Source organism: Cornus florida, unplaced genomic scaffold (assembly GCF_030987335.1).
Source record: "Cornus florida cultivar Cherokee Brave unplaced genomic scaffold, ASM3098733v1 CherokeeBrave_3.0.0_Hap2_Chr02, whole genome shotgun sequence".
NCBI lineage: Eukaryota > Viridiplantae > Streptophyta > Magnoliopsida > Cornales > Cornaceae > Cornus > Cornus florida.
In genome coordinates this window covers 34,268,379-34,292,392 of record NW_026775572.1, presented here as the reverse complement: position 1 = coordinate 34,292,392, position 24,014 = coordinate 34,268,379, and the positions used below count along the sequence as shown (strand labels likewise).

General features: G+C 34.6%; 2 protein-coding genes across 2 annotated transcripts; one reads left to right on the top strand and one right to left on the bottom strand.

The window, feature by feature from the left end:
• The first annotated feature begins 8,420 nt into the window (after nucleotides 1-8,420).
• LOC132294632 (uncharacterized) lies at nucleotides 8,421-16,705 on the top strand. Its single transcript, XM_059792550.1, has 9 exons — nucleotides 8,421-8,742; nucleotides 11,942-12,029; nucleotides 12,583-12,696; nucleotides 13,023-13,105; nucleotides 13,362-13,476; nucleotides 14,422-14,513; nucleotides 15,471-15,536; nucleotides 15,950-16,043; nucleotides 16,408-16,705. The coding sequence occupies exons 1-9, from the start codon at nucleotides 8,477-8,479 to the stop codon at nucleotides 16,516-16,518; spliced, it is 1,029 nt and encodes a 342-aa protein (XP_059648533.1). The 5' UTR covers nucleotides 8,421-8,476; the 3' UTR covers nucleotides 16,519-16,705.
• A 534-nt stretch (nucleotides 16,706-17,239) lies between these two features.
• On the bottom strand, nucleotides 17,240-19,412 carry LOC132294631 (pentatricopeptide repeat-containing protein At3g05340). The gene has a single exon (XM_059792549.1). It carries the CDS (start codon nucleotides 19,342-19,344, stop codon nucleotides 17,353-17,355), a length of 1,992 nt encoding a protein of 663 aa, XP_059648532.1. The 5' UTR covers nucleotides 19,345-19,412; the 3' UTR covers nucleotides 17,240-17,352.
• Nucleotides 19,413-24,014: the final 4,602 nt, after the last annotated feature.

Sequence of the window (24,014 nt, the reverse complement as noted above, 5' to 3'; positions counted from 1 at the left end):
TTTAGACATTCGTGAACACTTGAATAAAAAATATATGACCAGACAATTAATCACCTGCCCATTGATCTTAAATAATTGATTAAAGTTACTAATATCTAGTTCAAAGAATGACCACGGTTGCATATGATGCACTGCTACTCTCTTTAAACTGCAAATTTGCAGTAAAAAAAATATGACCAGACAATTAGTCACCTGCCCATTGATCTTAAATAATTGATTAAAGTTACTGATATCTAGTTCAAAGAATGAGCACGGTTGCATATGATGCACTGCTACTCTCTTTAAACTGCTTTAGGGGAGTGAAAGAATTAGCACAAATGTAAAAACACATGTTTGAGTGTGAGAACAACCATTTTGCATAAATAATGATAAATATTAAGTCCAAATCTGGTCTGCTGCTCTCAAAAAAAAAAATTCTAAAACAGGGACAACTCTGAGTAATGGCCTTTAGTTAGTGGAGGTACTTTAGAACACCTAAATATAATCTTTCTTTCACACTCCAGATTCTCTTTATTTCTTTTCCCTTTTTTTTTTAAAAAAAAAAAAGTTTAGGGGTCTCATATTTTTTCTTTCTTTTTTCTTTTACTTGGACATGCAAACAAGCAAGCTTACATCAAGAAAATCTTACCAGATCAGAGTATGCTATGCATGTGAGTTTGAGGAAACACCCTGTTTTAAGGGCATTCTAATGGTGTATTTCATACATTAGTCTGCCATGTAATTGCGAACCCCAAACACTGATTATAAAAGACTAAATATTGTCCTGCTCCCCTATTCTCTCCTGTGTTCTGCATTTAAATGTTTAAGTGTCCATTTTATTTTGTGGGAGAAAGTCCTGCTAGTTTAAATCTTTGTTGGCAAGTCATGCAATTATTTCTTAACAATCAATGTTTCTGTGTTCCTTGATTTCATGTAGGGCATGACCAAATGAATGCCAGGTCAAATTCAAGTCTCCAGGTGGTAACAGTAACATAAGGAAACAATATTTTGATTCTTTCTCAAATGAGCAAGCTAGCAAATCTTCAACCTTCAACCTTGTGGTTTTTTCTTATTTTCATAATTCAAGACTCAGTTCTTCCTCCCACCTGTGGTTCTGTTCAAATATTTTGCTTGATTTTTGCAAAAACTTTGGTCATTTTCACACGTGTTTGTGAGTGTTTATGTTTGTATATTATTTTATATGCTTATGGATTTGATAATAATTGCGACACGACATGTTAACATTGCTGACTCAAAAACATTTCTACTCTCTCTTCCCTTGTTGCTTGTACCTTCAACCCTTGAAAAGGAACAAGTAGATTCAACTCTTTTCTTCTCTTTCCTTTTGGAAAGGAGCATAGTGTTTGCTACTTCTTAAACAAAACTTCTGATGCTATGTATACAAGAGACCGGAACCAGGATGGCTCATTTCCTATTGACTCAGCCTCCATTAGCGGCCATGTCAAGATTATAGAGGAGTTTCTACGATATTGCCCGGACTTGAGAGAATTGCTCAACAAAGAGGGTCAAAATATTCTTCATGTGGCTGCTAAGAATGGGAAAGCCAATGTAGTCTGCTACATGCTAAAAAAGTCTGAGGCCTGCGATGCTGATCAATGAGATAGATGGAAAAGGAAATACCCCATTGCATTTGGCCACCAAGGGGATACGCACTCGGGTTGTCCAAATTCTGATATGGGACAAGACAGTTAACTTAAAGCTTATAAATCATGAACGCTCAACGGCTTTTGATGTTGCAGTGAACTAACGACCTTGGGACAGTGCCCTCATTTCAAATGGTATGTGTCGTAGATAGGCAAATCCCTATTAATGATAGAAAATAATAAGGTAAGTATCATAAGTGAAATGTCGCACAATTTTACTATTACAAGTTGGACTAAACCAGTTAACGTTGCTGGTGGCAGTAAATCATACCTACATTTCGGTGTAGGCATGTACATATGCATCAAATATACACACACACACATACAGAGAGATAGTGTTCTCTTTCATTAATTATGGTTACATGATCATGATTAATTATCAGAGGTTAACATGGCTGGCCTTGAGAGATGCTGGTGCAACACAAGCTCGGAGGAGGAGGAGTACTACAGGAAAGAACAAGCGTCAATACTCTCTTGCTGGTGTCAACACTACACTTGTGGCCACTGTCACCTTTGCGGCTGGTTTCACAAAGCCTGGCAACTATAACAGTTCTGATCATCCATATCAAGGTATGGCAACATTGGTTAAAAAGTGTATGTTTCATGTATTCCTAATAAGCGACGCTATAGCTACGTATAATTTATAGGATATGTCTGAAATTTCAAGGCAAGCTCGTGATATGCGGTGTCCTGTGATTGATCTAATATTCTATCTCTTTCCACCTTTCCCCTCATTAGATTAAACATGCATCAAAGTTGAAATGAGCTGAGAAGAAACTTCGGATTATTTGTAGAAATTGCAAGCAACGACGAAAACGTCATATAGATATGGATTTGCTGATATATGCCAAAACCTAACATTTTTCGTCTTTTCTTTTTCTTTTTTCGAAAGTTCAAACAAATGCACACACATCCACAATCAGAGGACTATTTAGCTGTGCCTGATAGCCATTTTTCCTGGTTCACATTTGTCAATTATAAGGCTTCAAAAATCTTAACACTATTAAGTTTTAGTGAAACAAGTGGTAAGATTACAAAGCCTTGCTGATCATTCATGTTTATACAAAGACCATCAGAGTAAGATTATAAAAGTTAATTCATTGACAAAATGAAAAGCTAACGTATCCTTAATTTGGATTCTTAATTAAGTGGAACACATCCTGCTTATTTTTGCATCAAGTTGGATCTTTAATTTGCATAGTTCATTTTGCTCCATATGCTTATGGATTTTGATTATATTTTAGACAATGCATCTCATGATTATTGTTGACTTCTGGAAAATATTTTCTTCTATGTTTTATTAGTTAATTAGTGTTTGGACTTGCTGAATATGGTAAATTATAGCCTTAACAATGTTTTATTATAGGTGTAGATGAGTAAACCTAAGCCCTATGAATCCATAAAATAACCTCCTATGGAGAAGGTTTTCTTGGAACTATGTTGATAATAATGCAAGATATTATTTTCAGAAAAGCAAAGGAATATGAGGAATATTGTTGGTTTTTGACCAGAAAATAAGATAGTTAATTTTACTCCGATTCTACTTGAATCATTTGACAAACTCTACACGTTTATTGATTCAGATTTTTTGTTTAACCCCTCAAAAGTAAAATTTTTTTTATTAATTCTCTTTTGTCCAATCAGTGAGAATTATAACTTTTTTCTGGCAAAGAAATTCACCTTTGGGTGAGTAAATCTACAGTGTTAATAAGTACTATAATTTATTCTTAATGATTAAGATATATCTCTAAGTATGCATAGGAAAATTGTGTATCCATTATTCTGATATAGTGGAAGTTCAGACTATAGTGATGTATGCTAAATTTTGTGGTGTTCGAGAGAAATTGACAGAATTCGGTGTGTTTGCATAACATTGCAGGACAGGACAAGGCCGGTGATCGAGAATTGTATGAGATGAGGCCGCTTTAAACAACAATAATGTATAGTGATTAGTGGGTAGCACTAGAATTGAGTGGGGGCATATTTAAGATTTTTACAAAAAATAGAGACATTTTTAAGATTTTTACAAAATTTATAAATAATTTTGTAAATAAATAAATATAAAAAAATCAATGGGGCGGCCGCCCCACTGGCCCTTCATGACAATGGTATATATATAATAAATATCTAAACTCTTGTAATTTATAGAACAATACTTATCTATTTACCAGTGAGTAGGAACTTCATGCTTACCATCGATATGGCGCAACAATAAAGTGACAAGTGTCCCTATAATGTTAAAAAAAAATTTAATAAAAGATTTAAGAAGTTATTTGAGTTAAATCCAGTAGGATCCAAATCAAATCCATATTTAATTATCTCTTTCCCATGCTACTCTATTGCCTTAATCTCTAAGCTTTAAGGAACCACAACTACAAGTATCTTGCTCAAATCAAATCCATGAAATGAATAGGATTAGGATTTTCGATTGTGGGTGATAAGATTTCATGTGTAAACTAATATATATATATATATATTGATTTTGTTCTTTTAAAGCGTGGCTTATGTTGTTTAGCCCTCTGTTGCCTTCTTGTTGAAAAAAATAAAAATAAAAATAAAAAAATACAAATTGTTTGTTTAAAGGTAGATGCTTGCACTTGTTAATGGGTATCTTGTCCCACATGTGAAAGTAAATATGAATATATGATTGTCTTATAATTAATCAACCAAAAAGAATTCTTAAGAAAATAAATTTTATTTTTTTACTAAATCATGACTAAAGACTTCCTTTTATTTATTTGAATAATGTTAATAAGCCTATTTTAATGCAAATACTCTAGCAGGTAGTGACTAGATTTACAATTGAACTCTTAAGTCTCACCATCATCAAAAAAATTAATCCAATTCCTTCTATTTTTTTGGGTTTGATTCTGATTTTTTAAGAAAGAGAAATAATCAAATTAGGATTTGATTCAAATTTTATTGGGCTTAACCCAAATAACTTTTCAAATCTTTTATTTTTTATTGGAAGGACACTTGTCATTTTATTATCTTGCCATATAGGTGGTAAGTATGAAGTTCCTACTCACCGGTGAGTAGGCAAGTATTGTCCTAATTTATATACATATATTGATTAAGATAATTATGTGGAGGGTAGGGGTATAATTTGGACGGGCCAATCTGCTTAACCCAAGTCCAGTTTAAATTTTTTGAGACTTCAACTTTTAAATTCACAATTCCGACCCAAATGTCTCAAAAAAAAGACGCCATTTATGTCATTTATTTTACTTAAAAAAATAATTAAGTGGAGTGAGAAAGAGTACTCTGAATTGTGAAGGCTAAATGACTGCATGTGGTAAGGGCGTAAGATTACAAAGCCTTGCTGATCATTCATGTCAATTCATTGACAAAAAGATAAAACCTTGTGAAACCTTAATTTGGATCCTTAATTAAGTGGAACACATCTTGCATTTCGATTCTTAATTAAAGTTTCATTTGTTTCGACGTAAAATATTTCTTTTAGAAAATATTTTTTTTTTATAGATAAAATATTCTTTTATTTTTATTTCGTCAGTGTTTGACAAAAGTTGAGGTCGAGTATATCAGGCGAGGCATGTAAAATAACTTGCCGAAAATTTATGGATAAATTATTTTTGTTAAATTTTAATTTTTTTTTTCTTCGTAAATATTTTACAACAACAAAACACGAGAAAATAAAAAAATATTTTTTAAAAAATATTTTAAGTCCAAACAAACAGAGCCTAAGTGGAACACATCTTGCATTTCGATTATATTTTAGACGACCACCTCATGAATGTTAACTTGGAAAAATATTTCTTCTCTTTAGCTTGCTGCAATCCATTTTACAGACCGCTTTGTTGAGTAGAGTTGGGACTTGCGAATATTAGTAAATTTGGCCTTAACAATGTTTTATTATAGTTATAGACTTATGGTGGCAATTGGGTGGGTTTTAAATGGATTGGATATAAATTGATCGGTAACTCATTTTCAACCCGTCAATAACAAGTATTAATAAATGGGTAAGGGCTAAAATGGACAAGCCAGAAACGAGTCAACCACTTTCTTTTCTGCTTCTGCAAACCGATTTTTTTTTTTTTTTCCTCCAACAAGGTTTCTGTTTTTTTATTTTTTTATTTTTTATTTATCACTTTTGCAAACAGAAAAAAAAAAAAATTTCTTACATTAATCTTTTGATTTCAAGTATTACAATTTTTTTTTCTTTTTTATTTTTTTTAAAAAGTCACTGTACAACTTAGTCAACAATATTAATTATATATATATAATTAATATTAAATGAGAAGTAGTTAGCAACTTCTCTTGAATGTTGCACGCTTCCTATAGAACTTCTTCAATACCGCATGGTATGCACTACGTACTCTGGGTTATCTTACTATTATTATTATTATTTTCCTCTCTCCAGGGTGCTGAACTATTTTTTTTTTTAGGAGTAACGAATTGGAGACTTTAATTTAAAATTTAAGAAAATTTAATTTAAAATTTATACTAAATTTTCTCCGATCCTAAATTCGGAACAGCAAAACATAAAGTATGCAACATTACCTTTAATTGTTACTTTGTTTATTATTAGATTGTATCAGTTTCCTTTGGGATAATTAATGAATTGATTCTAAATATGTTTCATTTGTTGTGGCAATGATGGACCACCAATCTTTTTTATTATGTCAATATCTGTGCTTTGAACTTGACAAAATAAATAAGTAAACAAACAAACCACATACAATTTCCTACATTTGTGTGATTCTAAAATGTTTATGAAAAAAATGGCATGAGGCTCCTCTGTCTTGGGAGGGTCAGAAGCTTAGCAAAACAATAATTTTGGGTGCGTGATTTTTAAAACAATGTTGAAATAAAATGTCCTGCATGTTTAATATTTAATGAGTAAACTAAGCCAAATGTATGCATACAAGAATCTCCTATGGATCTTGGAACTATGTAGATAATAATGCGAGACATTATTTTTAGGAAAGCAAAAGAATGATAGAAAGAGAAACAGGAAAATATGAATTTTTTTCGTTTTTTTTTTTTTTCTTAAAATACGTATTCGAAAGCGATACCTCAAAAACTTATCTTTTGACTCCTTACTAAAGCCGCTATGCACTTGGGTAGGAAAATATGTACTTTGACATCTATATATTGTTGCTAAGAATAGAAATATATATCCTTTCCCTTTTCAAAATTGTTATTATGCATTACCGATTTAAATTTTTTGTTAAACCCCTCAAAGTAGTTCTGTTTGATTAATTTCTCTTTTGTACAATCAGAGAAACCTAAACTTTTTCCTTGTTATGAGATCCATTTGGGTTAGTATATCTGCAGGGTTAAATCAAGAATAATTTATTCTTAATTATTAACATTTGCTAGTGATCGTAGATGTCTCGGTAGCTTAATGAATTAGTACTTTCAGTGAGTTTTGGAGTATCAGATTTTAACTCTTTGTATCCATTAATTTAACTTCTTACTGTTCTTGCCTTATTAAAAAATAAAATAAAAAACATTTGTTAATGATTTAATGTTTGTTTAGTTGATCAGAACCTTCTCATATTGTTTAAATAATACAAAAGCAGAAAAGGTTATTTGGAATCATAGGTTTGGTTCCACTATACACCTTAAGAATCATTATTGTCTTGAATAATTCTCATGATATGCGTGGTGTCTTGAGAGTTGAGACAAACAAGATTACAAATTTTTTGGGATTGTTAAACCATTTAAATGCGTTTTTATTTTTAAAAATTTGCTTTTAAATGTGTTTGGTAAATAAAAAAAAAAAAAAAAAACTTTTGAATGGGAGAGATTTTGAATAAAGTTAAAAATTTTAACTTTTAAACTGCATACAAAGTGGAGGTTCTATATTTAGATAATTGTTTTCTTATTAAACAAAATTAACCCTTTTTTTAATTAAGACAATTTTGTTCCCTCTTACAAAGTCCTACAATTACTAAATCTAAGAGCACTCCATTAAAATACATTACTGTAAAATTAGTATTAAAGTGCTTTTAAACAACATTGTTACTAAACAAATTAAAAAATGCTCCAACTGTGAAAGTATTTTATAAAATGCATCTCCAAACAGCTATTTATGTGTTTTATTAATAATAATTTTATAACAATTCTCCTAATAAAAGCATTTTTTTCATCACAAAGCTGTACATCTACCAACAACAGTGAACATCTCTCACGTTATTTTTTATCATTAGTACACACGTTTTATTTATTTACACTCTTGTTAAATTAGATATAAAATTTATATCCAAACTTTCATAAATACCCTTACAAAATCAGACATAAAATTTGAATAAAAAATACATTTTATTTATATTTAAAAAATTTTAAATTACTAAAATCTTGTATTCTACACGAGAGTTTTTTAATTGAATTTAAATTAGATTAATTAATATTTAATCTCATAATGATATATTATTAAGTAGCTAAAATGTAAAAGAATATTTACAAATAAATTATATATCAAGAATAAATTTATAACTAAAAAAATTTACTTCTATTTAATAAGGTTCAAATGAAAGATTTAGTAATTTAGGACTTAAATTGAAAGGGAAAAGGAAAAAAAAAAAAAAAAAAAAAAAAAAAGGATTTATTGGTCTAAAGAAATATTTTAGGATTTATTTGTCTTTTGATAAGAAAAGTAGGATTTCGTAGTAATTTTCTCTTAAAAAAAAAAAATTATTTGGAAAAAAAAGAAGACATTTTGCGGACGTGGCGAATATTTAGTTGCCATTTCGGTGTGGCGTAGTTATAGCCTCCACACCCGATGCATACCCACTTATCTCCTGCTATACCATCACACATGGTGGTTTGTGTGTTGATTCGAGGTAATGCTGGAGGCTTGAAACCTCATGGCTTCTTCATTTTCAAGCTTGTATTGTTGCTTTGCCTCTTTTCCCAGATTACCCTCTACCCCTCTCTTTCCATCATCTCCTTATCCTCCCAACCTTTGTGGGTATAATGGAATTTCACTCCACATAGCTCTATCTAACTCAAGAACTTGTGCCAAGTTTGATAAATTCCAAGGTGAAGCTCCCCAAGACAATCTTGAGGACATCCCGTCTGCTTCACTTTCTCTGCAACAGACAATTCTAGAGGAGCCAGAAGAAGATGACAGGTTTGATTTCTTGTACACCCAGGACAGCATTGAATCACATATTTACAGATTATAGATGTCCATAGTATATTTGTATGTGTTTGTGTATTGATTGTTCCTCTTTTTTTACCATGGTGTTTATATTGATTCAGTGTGTGCAGGGCATGCATAGAAAATGGAGGGTAATTAGTATTTTTCCCCATGTACTGATGTATGTTTAATTGTGGGGTTTCAAGAGAAATTGGATTCACATATGTATAGAGATATCCAAGTATACTTGTATGTGTTTGTGTATTGATTGTGCCTCTTTTTTGGGTTTTTTTCTTTACCCATGAACAGTTGAGTGACCATTGTGGGGGGTGTTCAAGAGAAATTGGCAGAATTTATTGTGGTTGCATAACATTTAAATGTAGGCCATTGTGTTTCTTCCTAAGTAGTACTGTAGCACAGACTCAAGGGACAGGAACAAGAAACAACACAACACAACAGATAAGTAAAAAGGGCTAGCCTAGTGCACGAGGGCTCCTGCTATTGCAGGGTATGGGGATGGTCTTAGCTCCACTAGAAATGTAGGACACAGGCACTGCATGGGCACAACTATATATAAGCATAAGTTATCCTTTATATATATCTATAAGACAATTATGGTTTTTAAATTAATTCAGGTGATGGATTTATGCAAATATCTTGAAGATTATTGTATTATATACGCTATTATTCTCCTACTTTATTATTACAATAATACTTTTGTCCTATATGAAAAGGTTTCATTGCATGTTTAACTTATAGAGACCATGCTTCTTAACGGAAAAAATATATATTGGAATTTGGAGGTGTGCCTTATTTTTAAGATTTCAAATAAGGCTACTTTTAGACGTGTTTGGGTTAAATAAGACTCGTTGGTTGTGTGTAGGATGTGTCGGTCAAGTGTACCGATGTGTCACCTAATCATCAGAAATAGTAAAATTTAATTTTCAGTTCCGAACACCCCCAGGAACTAACAAACACATGTCCAGGAGTGTCATACCTGGCACCTTCTTAGAGGTGTGTTCGTGCTTCTTAGTTTTCTTGTGAGTTGTGACACTAATACGAATCCATCTGTTTCTAGAATTGTTGTTAGGTCATTTAAGAGATTAGCTTATTAATTCATCCCTCATTCCTGCTATTGTTGTTATCAATTGTGGTGATTATTCCATTTTACACTGCTAAATTGTGTGCGTAAATACTATGTGAAACACAATTTGATTTCCTTTCAGTTTTTATAAGCGCCTTATATAAACTGAAGTTTGTTTCTTCAATAACTTGGCTACTGACCTAAACAAGTTGAAATGGAGTTCATATTTTAAGCAAGGTTTAGTAAGACTAACTACTATTAACTTCAGTCGCACAAACCATATTAGTCAGTTTTCTCTTGTTTTATTTCCAATGGGTGCTACTTAGACTGTCTCACATACGTATTTGGATCAAGTTTTATCTTTCTTGTCAAGTGCACACCCATCTCTAAATCTGTAAATCTTTTGTAAGCCATTCAACATTTTGTTCCATAAAGTATAATTTGTTTAAGAAATGCTTTATAAAACTTACCTTAAAATTTTGAAGGTATATGTTGATCACATAATATGACAAAAACACATCTCCATCTGACCCATTTGTTGTGAATATTAACTCCCTCCAACTAGCTTTGATACGGAAGCATATCATCATCACATCATCAATCACACAAATATGGAGAGGGCTACGTGACTGTCCATGGAGAGAACTTTCACTATAATGAATCAAGAAGAGAATATGCAACCAGATGCCCAACCCCACTCACTCACTCATCATCTTTTGAGGCTACATCTCTCCTCTCAGGAATTGCGTACACTCTCTCCTCTCCTCGCAATACTCACCCCTCATCTTTTCTTCTCTACCCTCTCCACCCAACTCAACCTCTATTTATCGTCTTCAAACCCAATTGTTTCTTGAACAAGGATTCTCATTCCTTGTCTAACAAGAAATTACCAAATCAATCTTCAACTCTAAAATAGAATCCTTGTGAGAGACAACTTCCTGAATTACAAAGAAACAACTTGCCCTACAAGCCTGCAACCTTTAGGAAAGCAGTTTCTCAAACAAGGAAACCAATCCTGCACATGTCAGGTGAGTGCAACCGGTCCTGCAGCCTTTAGGAAAGCAATTTCCCACACATGTCAAGCGAGTGCAACCAGTCCGCAAAAGTGCGATCCAATACCCCAGTCTTTGCCGCTCGACAATTGCAACCGGTCACAAATAGTGTGACCGGTCAGACTTCTTCATGACCCATCCTTCAACAGAATTTGAGACATACTCCAACACCATTCTTTTTTAATTTTGTAAGCAATATCATCTCAAATCTCTACCCAACGGAGTCTATGCCAGTAATGAAATTGTTCCGTTTTGGCATATTTGGCTCTTGATTTTCACTTTACCCCACTCATTTCTTGTTCTGCTAAAATTATATATCACATGTTCATCTTTTATTCTATTTGTGAAATCCGTTTAAAGTGAAAACTAAGTCGACATATCAACAAGAAAGTAAGTGGCCAATAGATATTCAAAAGTTTTGATGCAATGCGTCCCATAAGGGGAACTTCCAAAAATTTATACAAATATTCTCAAGTTCATGTTAATATAGGTTTGAGTCATTTGACATATAATTTACATTGGTTACCAGTTATTTAATTGAACCTTCCTCCATTTTTGGGTTTTGGACCAGCTATGCAAGGAAAAGGCAGTAATGGACAAATCATAGAATACCTTTATTCTCTGTCTCTCTCTCTCTATATATAAATATAGGTTACCGTAACTTGGAAACTTTTAACGTTTTATATCCTTAAAAAGGAATTTGCTGTTTGCAATGTAATTTTTCTATTATTTGAACAGATACTAGAGTGATCATTCCTACTATTGTGCATTTATTTATATTGGGATTATGCTTCATGAATGCATTTCTAAGCATGCACATGAATTTCCAAGTATAAATAGGTGGAGGAATATGCTTTCAAAACTAACTATTTGTTGGGTTTTTGTCCATTCTGTTAAGCTATTTATATGTAGAACTAAAGCATATAGGTTACTTGTCAAGCAACATTTCATTGATGAACTGGTGCATTTTGTTTAATGCTAGCTCTATATTTCTGTATCTCTATCAAAATGGTGGAAGGAAATAATATTTTACTTGATTCATTGTATGTTTCAGCTGTTTGCCTTCTGATCTGGAAGGTGCAGTCCGACAGTCAAGTCAAGCAAGTGCCACTTTTGTGTCTTCAGGAGGAATGAGAGCCATAGTATGTTAGAAAACTCAATCTTATACTCGGTTCTGATTTTAGAAGCTTAGGGATGTTAAAAGAGCTTCTTACTTATATTAGTATAAAGAATGATTAATTCATACTTGCCTGCTATTTCTCACCATTGTATAAGTATGATCCCCTCTGAATTCTTCTTAGTATTTATGTATTTCCTAACACACACATACACATCAAACATTTAAAGCCACATTATTCTAACCTGAAGACTTGTATCTACTGGGTTATACAGAATCAATTGGCATATATTCGATCTTGAAGTCTTTGGAAAGTGATACTAATTGCTACTGGCTTATCAGAAGTCCATGGATTACTGTCAAGTTGTCTTTTCAGGAAGCATTTTTCCAATGCATACTTGCAAAGCTAGTCAATTCTTATTCCTGGTCAAGCTGTCAAATTTGTTTCTTATACTTTGATCGCAAGTATTTATTGCTTTTCTGCATGTTACAATACTGATTTATGTGGAATTTGCTAACACTTCTGCTGATTCTGGTCTATTACTCTCACTTATGTTTTTCTTTTTTTCCCCACTTAGGTTGAGCTCTTAATCCCACAGTTGCAGTTTCTTGATGATGAAGGTGCCCAAGCAGAGCTATGGCAACTGTCGAGAATTTTCTTGGATACACTTATTGAGGAAACAGGATGTCAGGTCAGTGGGGAGCATTGCTTTAGTAATATTTTGCAATTGAAACTATTTGATATTTTAAACTTGTTAAAAAGATAGTGCATTAAGAAAGTTATAAGCCAATAAATATTTTTGCTTACCATGAAAGTTGGGATTTTGGAATCCATTCATATAGATGTCTGTAGAATGTTTCTTTTCTGACGCTGATATGTCTAAACCAGTTTATTAATGGACAAAAGTGTGTGGTTTCTTTGCTTTTTAATTTTGACTAGAATGCTACATAAATAAGAAATTCTAAATTTAGTCATTATTCATTTTATTTGGCTTCAACCACTAGTTTTTGTTCTTAGAGAGTTAAAGCCATATTTCCGGATGCTGGTGCAGCCGCACTTCTAAAATATCAGTGGAAAGATGCTGTTTTCGGATTCTCCAGGTAAATTTCACTAAACAGATGAAATTACTCCATTAATTTAGATTGGGTAGTTGTTCTTTTCAGAGGGATCTAACACTGCTTTGTATGCTATTTACCCAGTAGTCAGACTGTGTCACTGGGGTTTTCTGATTCTATATCTCCCTATATGCTTCGATTAATGAATGGATTGATGCAAAACTGTATGAGATCATTGAGATGATTTTCTTTCTGTAAAATTCATATATTCTTACAATTATGTGCTTGTTATATCATCCAGTTTAAGTGACCGGAAACCTGTAGCTATCGATGATGAAATCATTGTAATGGTCGTTCCTGATTATCAAATGTTGGAATATGTGGAACGAATTGCATCTGCTCTCTCAGATGATCCGGTAACTACTTGACCTCATTATATCTCTTTATTAGAAATAGAATCATGGCCTTAGCTCATGGTTATTTTTTTTTTTTTTTTTGGAAACCTATATCAATAGTGTTGTGATGATATAGCTTCTAAAATCTAAAGAAACTTAAATCATTGTGCTGTAATTTTTCCTTTGACTTTATGGTTCTCTAATGAATAATTCTAATGAGACAAAGAAGATATGTTGAGATTGTTGGCTGGATTTGGATATGAGGTTTCTAGGCTGCCACTGAAAGCTTCTTGTCTCATCCATTCCGTCTTCTAGATCTCTGGCATAGATGCACATCGTAACAAATAAGTAATTGTTCTTATCAGAAAATTGTATGCAAATTGGAGTAGACTTCATTGAATTAACATGAAACTCACAGATAATTTTTTATCGTGACAAGAAACTCACGAACACATTGCCCCAATGGGCTTGAACCCTCAACCTTTTACTTTAGGAAAATGGAAATCTTGCCTGGAAATCTTACAGAAAAGGTCTGCACAATTTTGGAAAACTTGAAAACTGTACTCTTGATGGTGTCTTTTTTGTATTTCTTTTTGTCTATCTCAACACGCGTCAGGGGGTTAAATATGTCTGTGATGTACTTATATTTGACTTTAAGATATAATCAAATCAAGAGTAAGTGATAAAGAAGAAAAAGAGAAGAAAGCGGATGAGAGAAAAAGAGAGAAAGAATGAAGAGAATACTTTCATCCTTCCACCACATTCTATTTATAATAACAAGTTTCAGAAATTACACATAAGCCCCAACATTATATAAGTAATAACAAATAAGCCCCTGACACAGCATCTTCCATAATATGTGTAAATTTATGTACCTTTTGTTCATTTTGACAAATTTCTCTTTCATTTTCACCTTAAGCTGGCAAGGAAATTTTTTTCTGATAATTCTTTGAATTATATTGTTAGCCAAGGCCTCTTATCATGTGGAACCCACGTCTTATCAGTGAGGATGTTGGAGTTGGGTTCAATGTCCGGAAGTTGCGGCGGTACTTTTTAAGGTAATTTTTATTTTTCTTCCATGCTCACTTTTCACTTGAATTTTTTAATTTTATTCTATTGAGAACCATTTTTGTTTGGACAAAATGGAACTGTCCACAAACTTTTTTCTTTCTGCCTAGAAATTGTGTATGGATAGGGTAACAACTCAACTGAACCCAATGAAGCTTATTCTGACTACTTATGTGACGACCTCTGTGGGCGGGTGTGATGTGGGCGAGCACTGGCAGGCTACAGGGTGTCATAATCCCACATCACCTGGGAAAGATGAATTGCTATATGTAGGTTCTACACCCTTCTATGAACAACGCGTTTTAAAGCCGTGATGGCCGTGAACTTACCAGAACTCCAGAGTTAAGCCTGCTTAACCTGGAGCAGTACCAGGATGGTGGTGACCCCTTGAGAAGTCTTTGGTCCGGGGGAGCCAAAAGCGGACAATATTATGTGTCTAGGTAGGATGAGGGTTGTTACAACTTATGTCAACTAGACAAAAGCTTTTCCTTTTTGTCTCTCCTTGTGCCTTGTATAATTTGGGTCATCTTTTTTATTGAACATCTCTTCTTGCACTTATAGGGCATTTATCTTGTCCTTGCAGTGCCTTCATCTGTACCTTGTCACACCTTAATAGTCATGTAGTTCATCTCATTGCACCTTTGTTTTTTTTACAAATGTATTTATTTTAAATTCATTCTTTTCTTGATTATATGAACTCATTGACTTTTTAGAAGGTTGATAAGATTACATAAATCTTGTATGTTGTCATATGTTGAAAGGATTGATGCATGTCTTTTATGTGTTGCTTGTAATTCCATTTATGTGCTGCTTGTGTGTTTAAACCTGGATATCTCTTTCCAAAATTTTAATTGTCAGACTTAGTTTCTTTAAATCCTTTCTGTATGCTTGATGTAAATTGCGTGGTGATCATATTAATGATAAAATGTGTTTCATTTGTCATGCAGCACTTTCACGGTGGTATATTCAATGAGACCTCTGCCATCTGGTGCTACATTTAGATGTTACCCAGGGTAAGCACTAACATTTTCCATCTTATCGCAATCCCAGCATCCACTAGACCCTTCAGTCTACACTGAGGTATGCTTGAGCCCAACACATTCTATGCCTGGATCAATCCTGAGCCCCGGCTACAACCAAATAGATGAACGGTTACGATCTTGACAGAATTTAGATTTTTAGTTGATTACATATTTACATACACACATGCTATAGAACATATGTGTGAATTTTAGTTGAACCCAGTAAATTGAACCTTGAAATTGAATTTGTGTCCCAACTGATGACCTACCATGGCACGCCATCACTAAGCCTAGCTTGAGCAGTTTCTCACGCTTGCCCCATTATTTTTCGGCTCTAATCCCCGGGATATTAATGAACCGATCTAATAACTCCACCTCCTCATCTTTTTCTAACTTTTTGCCAGATTATGGAAGGTGTTTTATGATGATAAGGATAGGCCAAACAGATATCTGCTAGCCAAGGAACAAATAAGCCGTCCTGATGCAGAAGAACTTGAGGTTAGTTAGTCCCGGAATCTCCTTTTTTTTTTTCGCTCTCTCTTGAACAGGTACAAATAATGTTACAGAATGCGGCTATGAATTTTTCTTAAAACCATGCCTTTAATTAAGGAAATTTTGGGGTTCGGGATGCCTGATAGTTTTCAATAGGTTTTACACTTTTATGCATAAAAATCGTTCTTTTTTCCAAAAACTGCGACTAAAGAAATACTTGAGGAACAGGGAATTGGGGAACAGAAAAGGAAACAATTGCAATCAACACATAAATTATGCAGCAACTTTTGGAAGCATGGCCGGCAAAGTTGGGTTGCAAGGGGCTTTGAAAGTACATAGCCGGTAACTTTTTTTCTTTGATCTTCTGCAGATAATATTTGGAGATGTAGAAGAGAATTCAGAGAAAGGCCCATCGTTGTTTGATAAAGCAGCTGGCATCTTCTCTTCAATAAATCGATTCATGAAAGTTATTTCAAGATGAGTTTGTCTTCCGTGTCTTGTAACTTGGTGCCTGGCAGCCAACTTAACTCTGCTTTAAGGTTTTGTGTTGCAGAGTCTCGCACTCATCAAGCCTACACTGTAAAATCTATGTCATGTATACCTTACATTGTAAGGCAAAACGTAGAATTTTGATGGTATAATCAAAGTAATCAGTCTTTTACACCTGAGTTCTGGTTATTTAGTTACCAAAAAAAACTAATGGAAGATGCAGGATAGGAACTTTCTGGCCAAGCAGAATTCCCATTCACTCTTGCAGAATCCACTTCACCTTAAAATTGAGCCCTCGCAATTTAAATCAATATATATACACACACACAAGGGAAAAGTTACTACATTTTTGGCCAATTTTTGAGGCATATGATTCCATTATTTGTTCTGTGATGGAGGCATCCAGGTTAAGGTGATAGTGCATCCTTTAAGCTTTGATTTTCATATCACAATTTCGTGAAATTTAAGTCCTTGTCTTTGGACGAAGAAAGGAGGCATTCACGTCAAAATTTTGGCCAGGGATGGGCACAGTGACCGTCGTTGAAGCAAGTTGACATGACAAACAAGAGCTTAGATGTTGTGATTCCTTCTAAACTTTGTGCTCACAGTTGAGCAAAAAACCATTTTTAGATCATCCGAATCTTCAAAACCGATACACACAATCATAAATCAACATATATTGATTGAAATTAGAACAAACCAACACATATTGATTGAAAGTAATTAAATAGATAATATCAGTTAGTAGAGAGATCGTTAGAACGTATAGAAAAACAGCACGACGGTTTATAACTACAATCCTCGTACAATTAAAAGTAGTTGGATCTTAGATGGTCAAAATGTTGCTAATCCCTTTTCCATCTTGATCCAAGTAATGTAGAATAAACCTCTTATCTGGCACATAACCTTCATCACTCATGTGCCTAAACAACTCGAACAAAGCACCATAAATAATCTCTGCTTGTGGATGCATTCGGTCCTCAACCACAAAACTGTGGACATTCTTCTCAACCTCAATCCAACTTATCCCCGTTTCTTTCGCTACCCCCATCTCCTTCATTCTCTTAATGGTACTTGCTCTGTCTTTCCATCGCCCTTCAGAGGAATAAATGTTGGCCATTAAAATGTAGGGTGATGGGCTATCAGGGGCCGCCAAAAGCAACTGATCAGCTGCATATTTACCAATTTCAGAATCGCCACGAATGCTGCAAGCACCAAGCAGTGCCTGCCAAAGAAGTATGCCTGGCTTTACAGGTAATCCCTCAATGAAACTCTTAGCTTCTTTAAGAAGCCCTGCTCGGCCTAACATGTCGACAACAGAAGCATAGTGCTCCATCCTTGGACTAATCCCATAAACTCTATCCATGGATTCCAAGAACTCCATGCCCTTGTCCACTAATCCTACATGACTACAAGCATGAAGCAAAGAGAGAAATGTTACATCAGTGGGCTCTACACCTTCTAATTTCATCTCCTCAAACAATTGAAGTGCTCTGGATCCATCCCCATGACGGGCAAAAGCTGCAATCATGGAATTCCATGAGACTGAGTTCCTCTGAGGCATTCGAATAAAAATTTTAACCGACTCCCCAAAATCACCACACTTGGAGTACATGTTGATCAGCCCATTGCTAACAAAGAGATTTGAACTGAAGCTTTTTTTTATAACTATAGAATGAATTTGCTTGCCAAGGGATAACGATGTATCTATGCCAAAGACACCAAGAACAGCTGAAATCATGTTGGGGTCAATCTTAATTCCTGCCTTTGCCATCTTCACAAAAAATTTAATAGATTCTTCCTCGAGCCCATTTTGTGCAAAACCCACAAGAATAATGGTCATAGAAACCTTATCAAGCACTTCAGCACCCTCGAAGATCTGCAATGCATCGCCCATGCTACCGCATTTAGAATACATGTCCATTAATGCACTTTCAATGCACAAATCTGATTGAATCCCCAATTTCGAGACAAGCCCATGAATCTGATGCCCTTCCTTGAGAGCCTGCAGACCGGAACATGGCAACAGCGAACTCAAATATGTCAAAAAATTGGGATTCACTGATCCACAACGCATCTTCGCAAACAGTTTCAAACTCTCCTCGTAAAGTTGATTTTGTGCAAGACCAGATATAACAGCCGTCCAAGTAATCACATTTCTTTCAAGCATCTCATCAAAAACACGCCTTCCTGAACAAAAACACCCACATCTAAAATATGATGTTATCAAAGCGTTGCCAACGGCAATGTCCTGCTCATACCCATTTGAAAGAACTAAAGCATGCATCATCTTATTTAGGTAAAGAAAATCCGGTCCATCGAATGCAGAAACAATTGTAGTTAGAGTTGCTTGATCGAATCGACAAGTACCCAAATCACACATTTGTTTAAAATACCCAAAACCAATCTCAAAGTCACCATTCCTTAAAAAGCCTGATATTATTGAATTCCAGGAGATGGTGTCTTTCATGGGCATATTATCAAACAGCTTGCCTGCGTCCAATAATTCACCACATTTTGAGTACATGTGAAGGAGAGAATTCCAAACAACAAGGGCATTTCGAAAACTATATTGATTTTCGAGGTCAAAAAATTCAATTTTCTTGATGATCGAGGCATGTAGGGAAGAACCCAGATGAAGATAGCCTTCCTCGCCGCAAATGGAGAGGAGGCTGCTTATATCTGCATGGTTGAGGACGAACTTTGGAGTTTCTGGAAAAGGGTTTTGGGAATTTAGGGTTTTGAAGGAGGGGATTAGAGAGGAGGCCCATGAAGGAAGGTGAGGGTTCAGTTTCTGAAAGACCCATCTGGATTTCATCCATGAAATTTTTGAAAATGGACACACTGGGAACTATTTGTCTGCGCGAGGATAAAAGCAACTGTCACTCAAATTGAAACGATAAAATTACAAATACATGGACTTTTTGGATACATACTTTAGAGCATCCACACTGCTCCAGCCAAACGGGCCTTTCCGTGAGTGAGCAGCCCAAACGCACTGTAGTGGGCTCGCAATAATTGGACGGGCCCACATGGGCTAGCAATTTGGCTCGCTAAATACTGCAAGCCCAAGCCCAAGCCCAAGCCCGAACGGGTTTTTTTTTTAATTTTTTATTGTCTTTTGCCTTTGCCAAAACGATGTCGTTTTGGCCAAAGTAATACAGTTCTGAATTAAGGCATTATTTGGCGGCATGGGTTTTTATGGGAAAAACCCAAAATTAGGTTATTTTGAGCTCATTATTTTTTAAAAAATAAAATAAAATTCATTAAATAAAAGACATATTGTTTAGGCACTATTTGTCCAAAAAAAATTTAATTTTGGCCAAAAATAAATTTAAAAACTTTTTTTTCTCCTTAAAATTTGATATTTTTTTAACTTTTTTTTGCTTTAAATTTTAAATTTCTGCCACAAATAGTGCATTTGGCCATTAAGGCACTGTTTGTCTGACACAAATAGTGTCTTAACGACTATAATCTTTTTTTAAAAAAAAAGTTTAAAAAATTCAATTTTTTAAAACCTTTCAAAAAAAAAAAAAAATTAATTCATTTTCTTATTCCCATGGATTTTGTAATCCTTATTTTCTTATCAAATTCAGGATATTGTGTTGTTTAAGTTATTTTTAATTATTTTGTTTAATTTGTTTTTTTGCCTTTTTTTAGAAAAAAAAAATCCATAATGGATAATATATTGTTTAAAGTTATAATATCAATCTAACTTTTTTTAATAATTTGCAAAGAAATTATTTAATTGAAAAATATTGTCGTTGGGAAACAATTTTATTATTTTTAATCTTAAAAAATATTACATAATAAAAGTTTTAGTACACGAATACAAATAGAGAGATGAATATAATGATGATTTTTAAATAAGTAAATGAGTATTCATTATATAAGATGAAAAATATAACTGTTAGGAAATAGTCGTTAGGAAAAAATTAAAAAAATAATAATAATTTTTTTTTTTTTTTTTTGGAGAGCGAAAATCTAAACAGGCCGATGCAGATGCTCTTATGCCAACAGACTTTTGCAGATTATACAATGAAGTGAAGAGTAATGCTGCAAAAGGTCATCCCATTTTGTACTTACTCCCATAAATAAAATCTAAGGACTTTTGTTAGATTTAAAAAATAATAAAACCTCTTTATTAAGAGAAATTATTAGATACTAGTTCTGTATCATTTAACACATGGCAGACCAATTCAATTCAATTCACAGACAATTTTTTTAATCGAAAAATTTAAATTGAACTAGTACTCTATCATGTGTCAAATGATACAAAACTATTTAATAATTTATTTATGTAAAATCGATTATGTAGTCGATAAAATAGAATCAACAATTATGTCATTTTCTGAAAATATTGATTCCATATTTTCTCTCCCAAAATTGTCCTTTCGATTTTGATGGGAAATAATAAAAATGCTGCGTGATTTTGCATCTTTGCATGATATTCTTCATAAAATTTAGTACTCGTGCGTAAAATTTTCAAGTAGGCGTGTGTGCATAAAAAAGTGGTACATGGCATTCTCAAAAGTGATATCATATGGCATTGATTCTATGCATAGAATTATTTAAATTGTGGACAAAATTACTCGCTGTAATTCATGTTCAAAGAAATATTACGTATAGTTGCGTGATTTTGTACCCAATATTATGCACCGATGCTAATGCGCATGAAAAATTTGTGTACAACAATTTTGCATGTCATTGTAATTATTTTTTGAAAGACCATTTTACAGAAAGAACACGTTTTAACATCATGTCAATGTAAGTATGGCTCCAAAAGTTCAATTGTTTATTTATTTTTCAATTATGAGTTTTATGATGCCATGAAAAAAACCCAACCAATTGAACCTACCCACCCCTTCTTTCTCTCTCTCCACCCACCACTACAACCTCTGCCACCACAACCAAAACCCATCAATTGAACCCATAAAAAAACCCAACCAATTGAACCGATAAAACACCCCAATTGTGCGCACACAGATTTATAAATCGCTTCTTCTCTCAAACACACAAATATACATATATATATATATATATATATATATATATATATATATGTATATTTGTGTGTTTGAGAGAAGAATATATGTATATACATATACACAAACAATTACATGTTTTCCCTCTTTTGCACAGATGCAGATACATATACACAGAAGCGTGCACACAACAACCACGTCACCCCCAAATTGCACAGAAGTTGGGTTTTCTAATTTCTCCATCAAAACGAACATAAACAATTGAAATCATCACCACCGCAACCATATCTCTAAACGCAAACGAGCCACCACCGCCGTCGATGATGATGACGACGACGACGATGACGACTCAACCTTCCTCTAGCAGCCACCACCACTCGACGCCCTCAACGGCGGCCCAACCGACTTAATCAACTCGCCCTCCCCGACTCAATCAACTAGCTCCCAGACTCACTCAACTGGCTCCCACCCAATCTAAATCGCTCTAACTCACTCAACTCGCTTATCTTCTTCTCCAATTCTACCCCAACCCACCTGACTCTGAATCACTTTCCCGATCTTAAACCCCGAGAACAATCGTGAACCCCACCAGAACTTGTCGCCTCCTCCGTCATCCGCAGCGGCGATGAACACTTCCTCGACACAAGAGCCAGATGGCGATGGCGACAATGGGTGAAGAAATTGGGTGGAGAGGAGAAAGGAAGAAGGGAGATGAGAGGGATGGTGGTTGTGGCTGCGATGGTGGGTGCAAAGAGAGAGGGGCGGCCATAGTTGTTTGTGGTGGTCGCGGCTGGTGCTCTCTCTTCCCTACTGTTATATATATATATATATATATATATATATATATATATAAGGACAAATTTGACTTTTCATGAGTACTGATATTTTACAATAAAATTGAATTAAATATTGAAGGGTAATCTCGTCTTTTTTAACATTTTAAGGGCTTATTTGGATCAAAATTATTATAGGGGGTATCTTTATCCAAAAAAGAGCTAAGTTATATATGACTGTCAATATGTCAAACCTCAGGAAGTGTCGTTGTAATTAACCCAAAATAATTAATACAAGTTTGGAAAGTTGTGATTGTCAGTACCACTGCAAAAAAAATTCTCTCAACCGAATCAGCTTGTGTAACACTATTCTTCATGAAAATTTTGGAAAAAAAAAAAAATCTTTCAACTATTCGAAATTATTTTAAATCTTCCAAATATTACAACTTTTTGTTGGTTAGCCTATGGCTGACCCTGAAAGATGCCTAATTTCCCTGGAAGGTGCCAAATTTCCTCCTCTGTTGGTTAGCCTATGGTTGACCCTATCCTGCCAGTGGTCCCCCATTATGCTGCCTCTGAATAGGTGCTCCATCTATGTGAGCATCTGAACCACCCTTATGCTTCTTCCAAGACTGTTGTCCCTGGAATCTGCCCTTATCATTGTGTCGATGTCCATTATTGTTCCCTTTCTCAACTGACTAATTAGCAGAGTCTCTATCCCCCCGCTTCTCACCCCTAGCCTATCTGAAATCCACAGTCAACTGATACTATTGTAAAGCAGCATCTACCACTTGAGCATAAGTAGTGTATGCTGGACTACCTGTAATAGATCGCTTAATAGACCACATAAGTCCCTTAATGAAGCTGTTACGTTTCTTCTCCTCGGTATCCACCTCCTCTGGAGCAAATAGAAATAAGCGCGTGAACTGCTGCTAATACTCTGCCATTGTCATGTTCCCCTGCTCTAGATTAAAGAACTCTGTCTTCATAGCTGTCCTGACTGCATATGGAAAGTACATCTCATTGAAGCGAGCATTGAACTGATCATAAGTTAATGAAGTCCTCTCCTCCGCGATGGTAACTATCTCCTACCACTGGAGTGCATCTCCGACAAGCTTGAAGGTAACAAGTATCTACTTCTGAACCTTTATGCACTTAACCATGCGAAGATGTCACTCAATGTCCTTCTTCCACCGGTGAGCTACTTTCGCATCGGTGGAGCCTAAAAATTTAGGTGGGCTCCCCTTTGTGAAAGAACTCCTAGCTTTCTCCCAAGGATCAGTCTGAACCACTGCTGCTGGTATAGGTGTCTGCTGATTCCGAAGTGTAGCTGTTAAACCTGCTTCTATAGCCCGAGCAATGAGGTCATTTACATGAGGAAGATACTCTGGATCCCTGCCCTGATTGTAGCCCCGATCCTAAGACTCCTGAGTCTACTGTATTTCTTCCTGCTCAATGTGCAACTGACCATCTTCCTCCTGTTCCTCCTTCTGAAACCTAGGCAGTTGTTACTCTTCCTCAAGTTGCTGACGCCGTAGGAATCCTGCTGCCTACGTGCCGCTCCCATTCGCTGCCTGTTTCTCATATTGTTCCATCTTCTTCTAGCGTTAACTATTCTAGTAACATAGAAAGATAAACATCAGTACGATTAAAACGGACCGTAAAGGAATACAATGAATCCTAAATGCTCTAAACAAAATAATACGCTACGCGAATATCTTATAACGAAA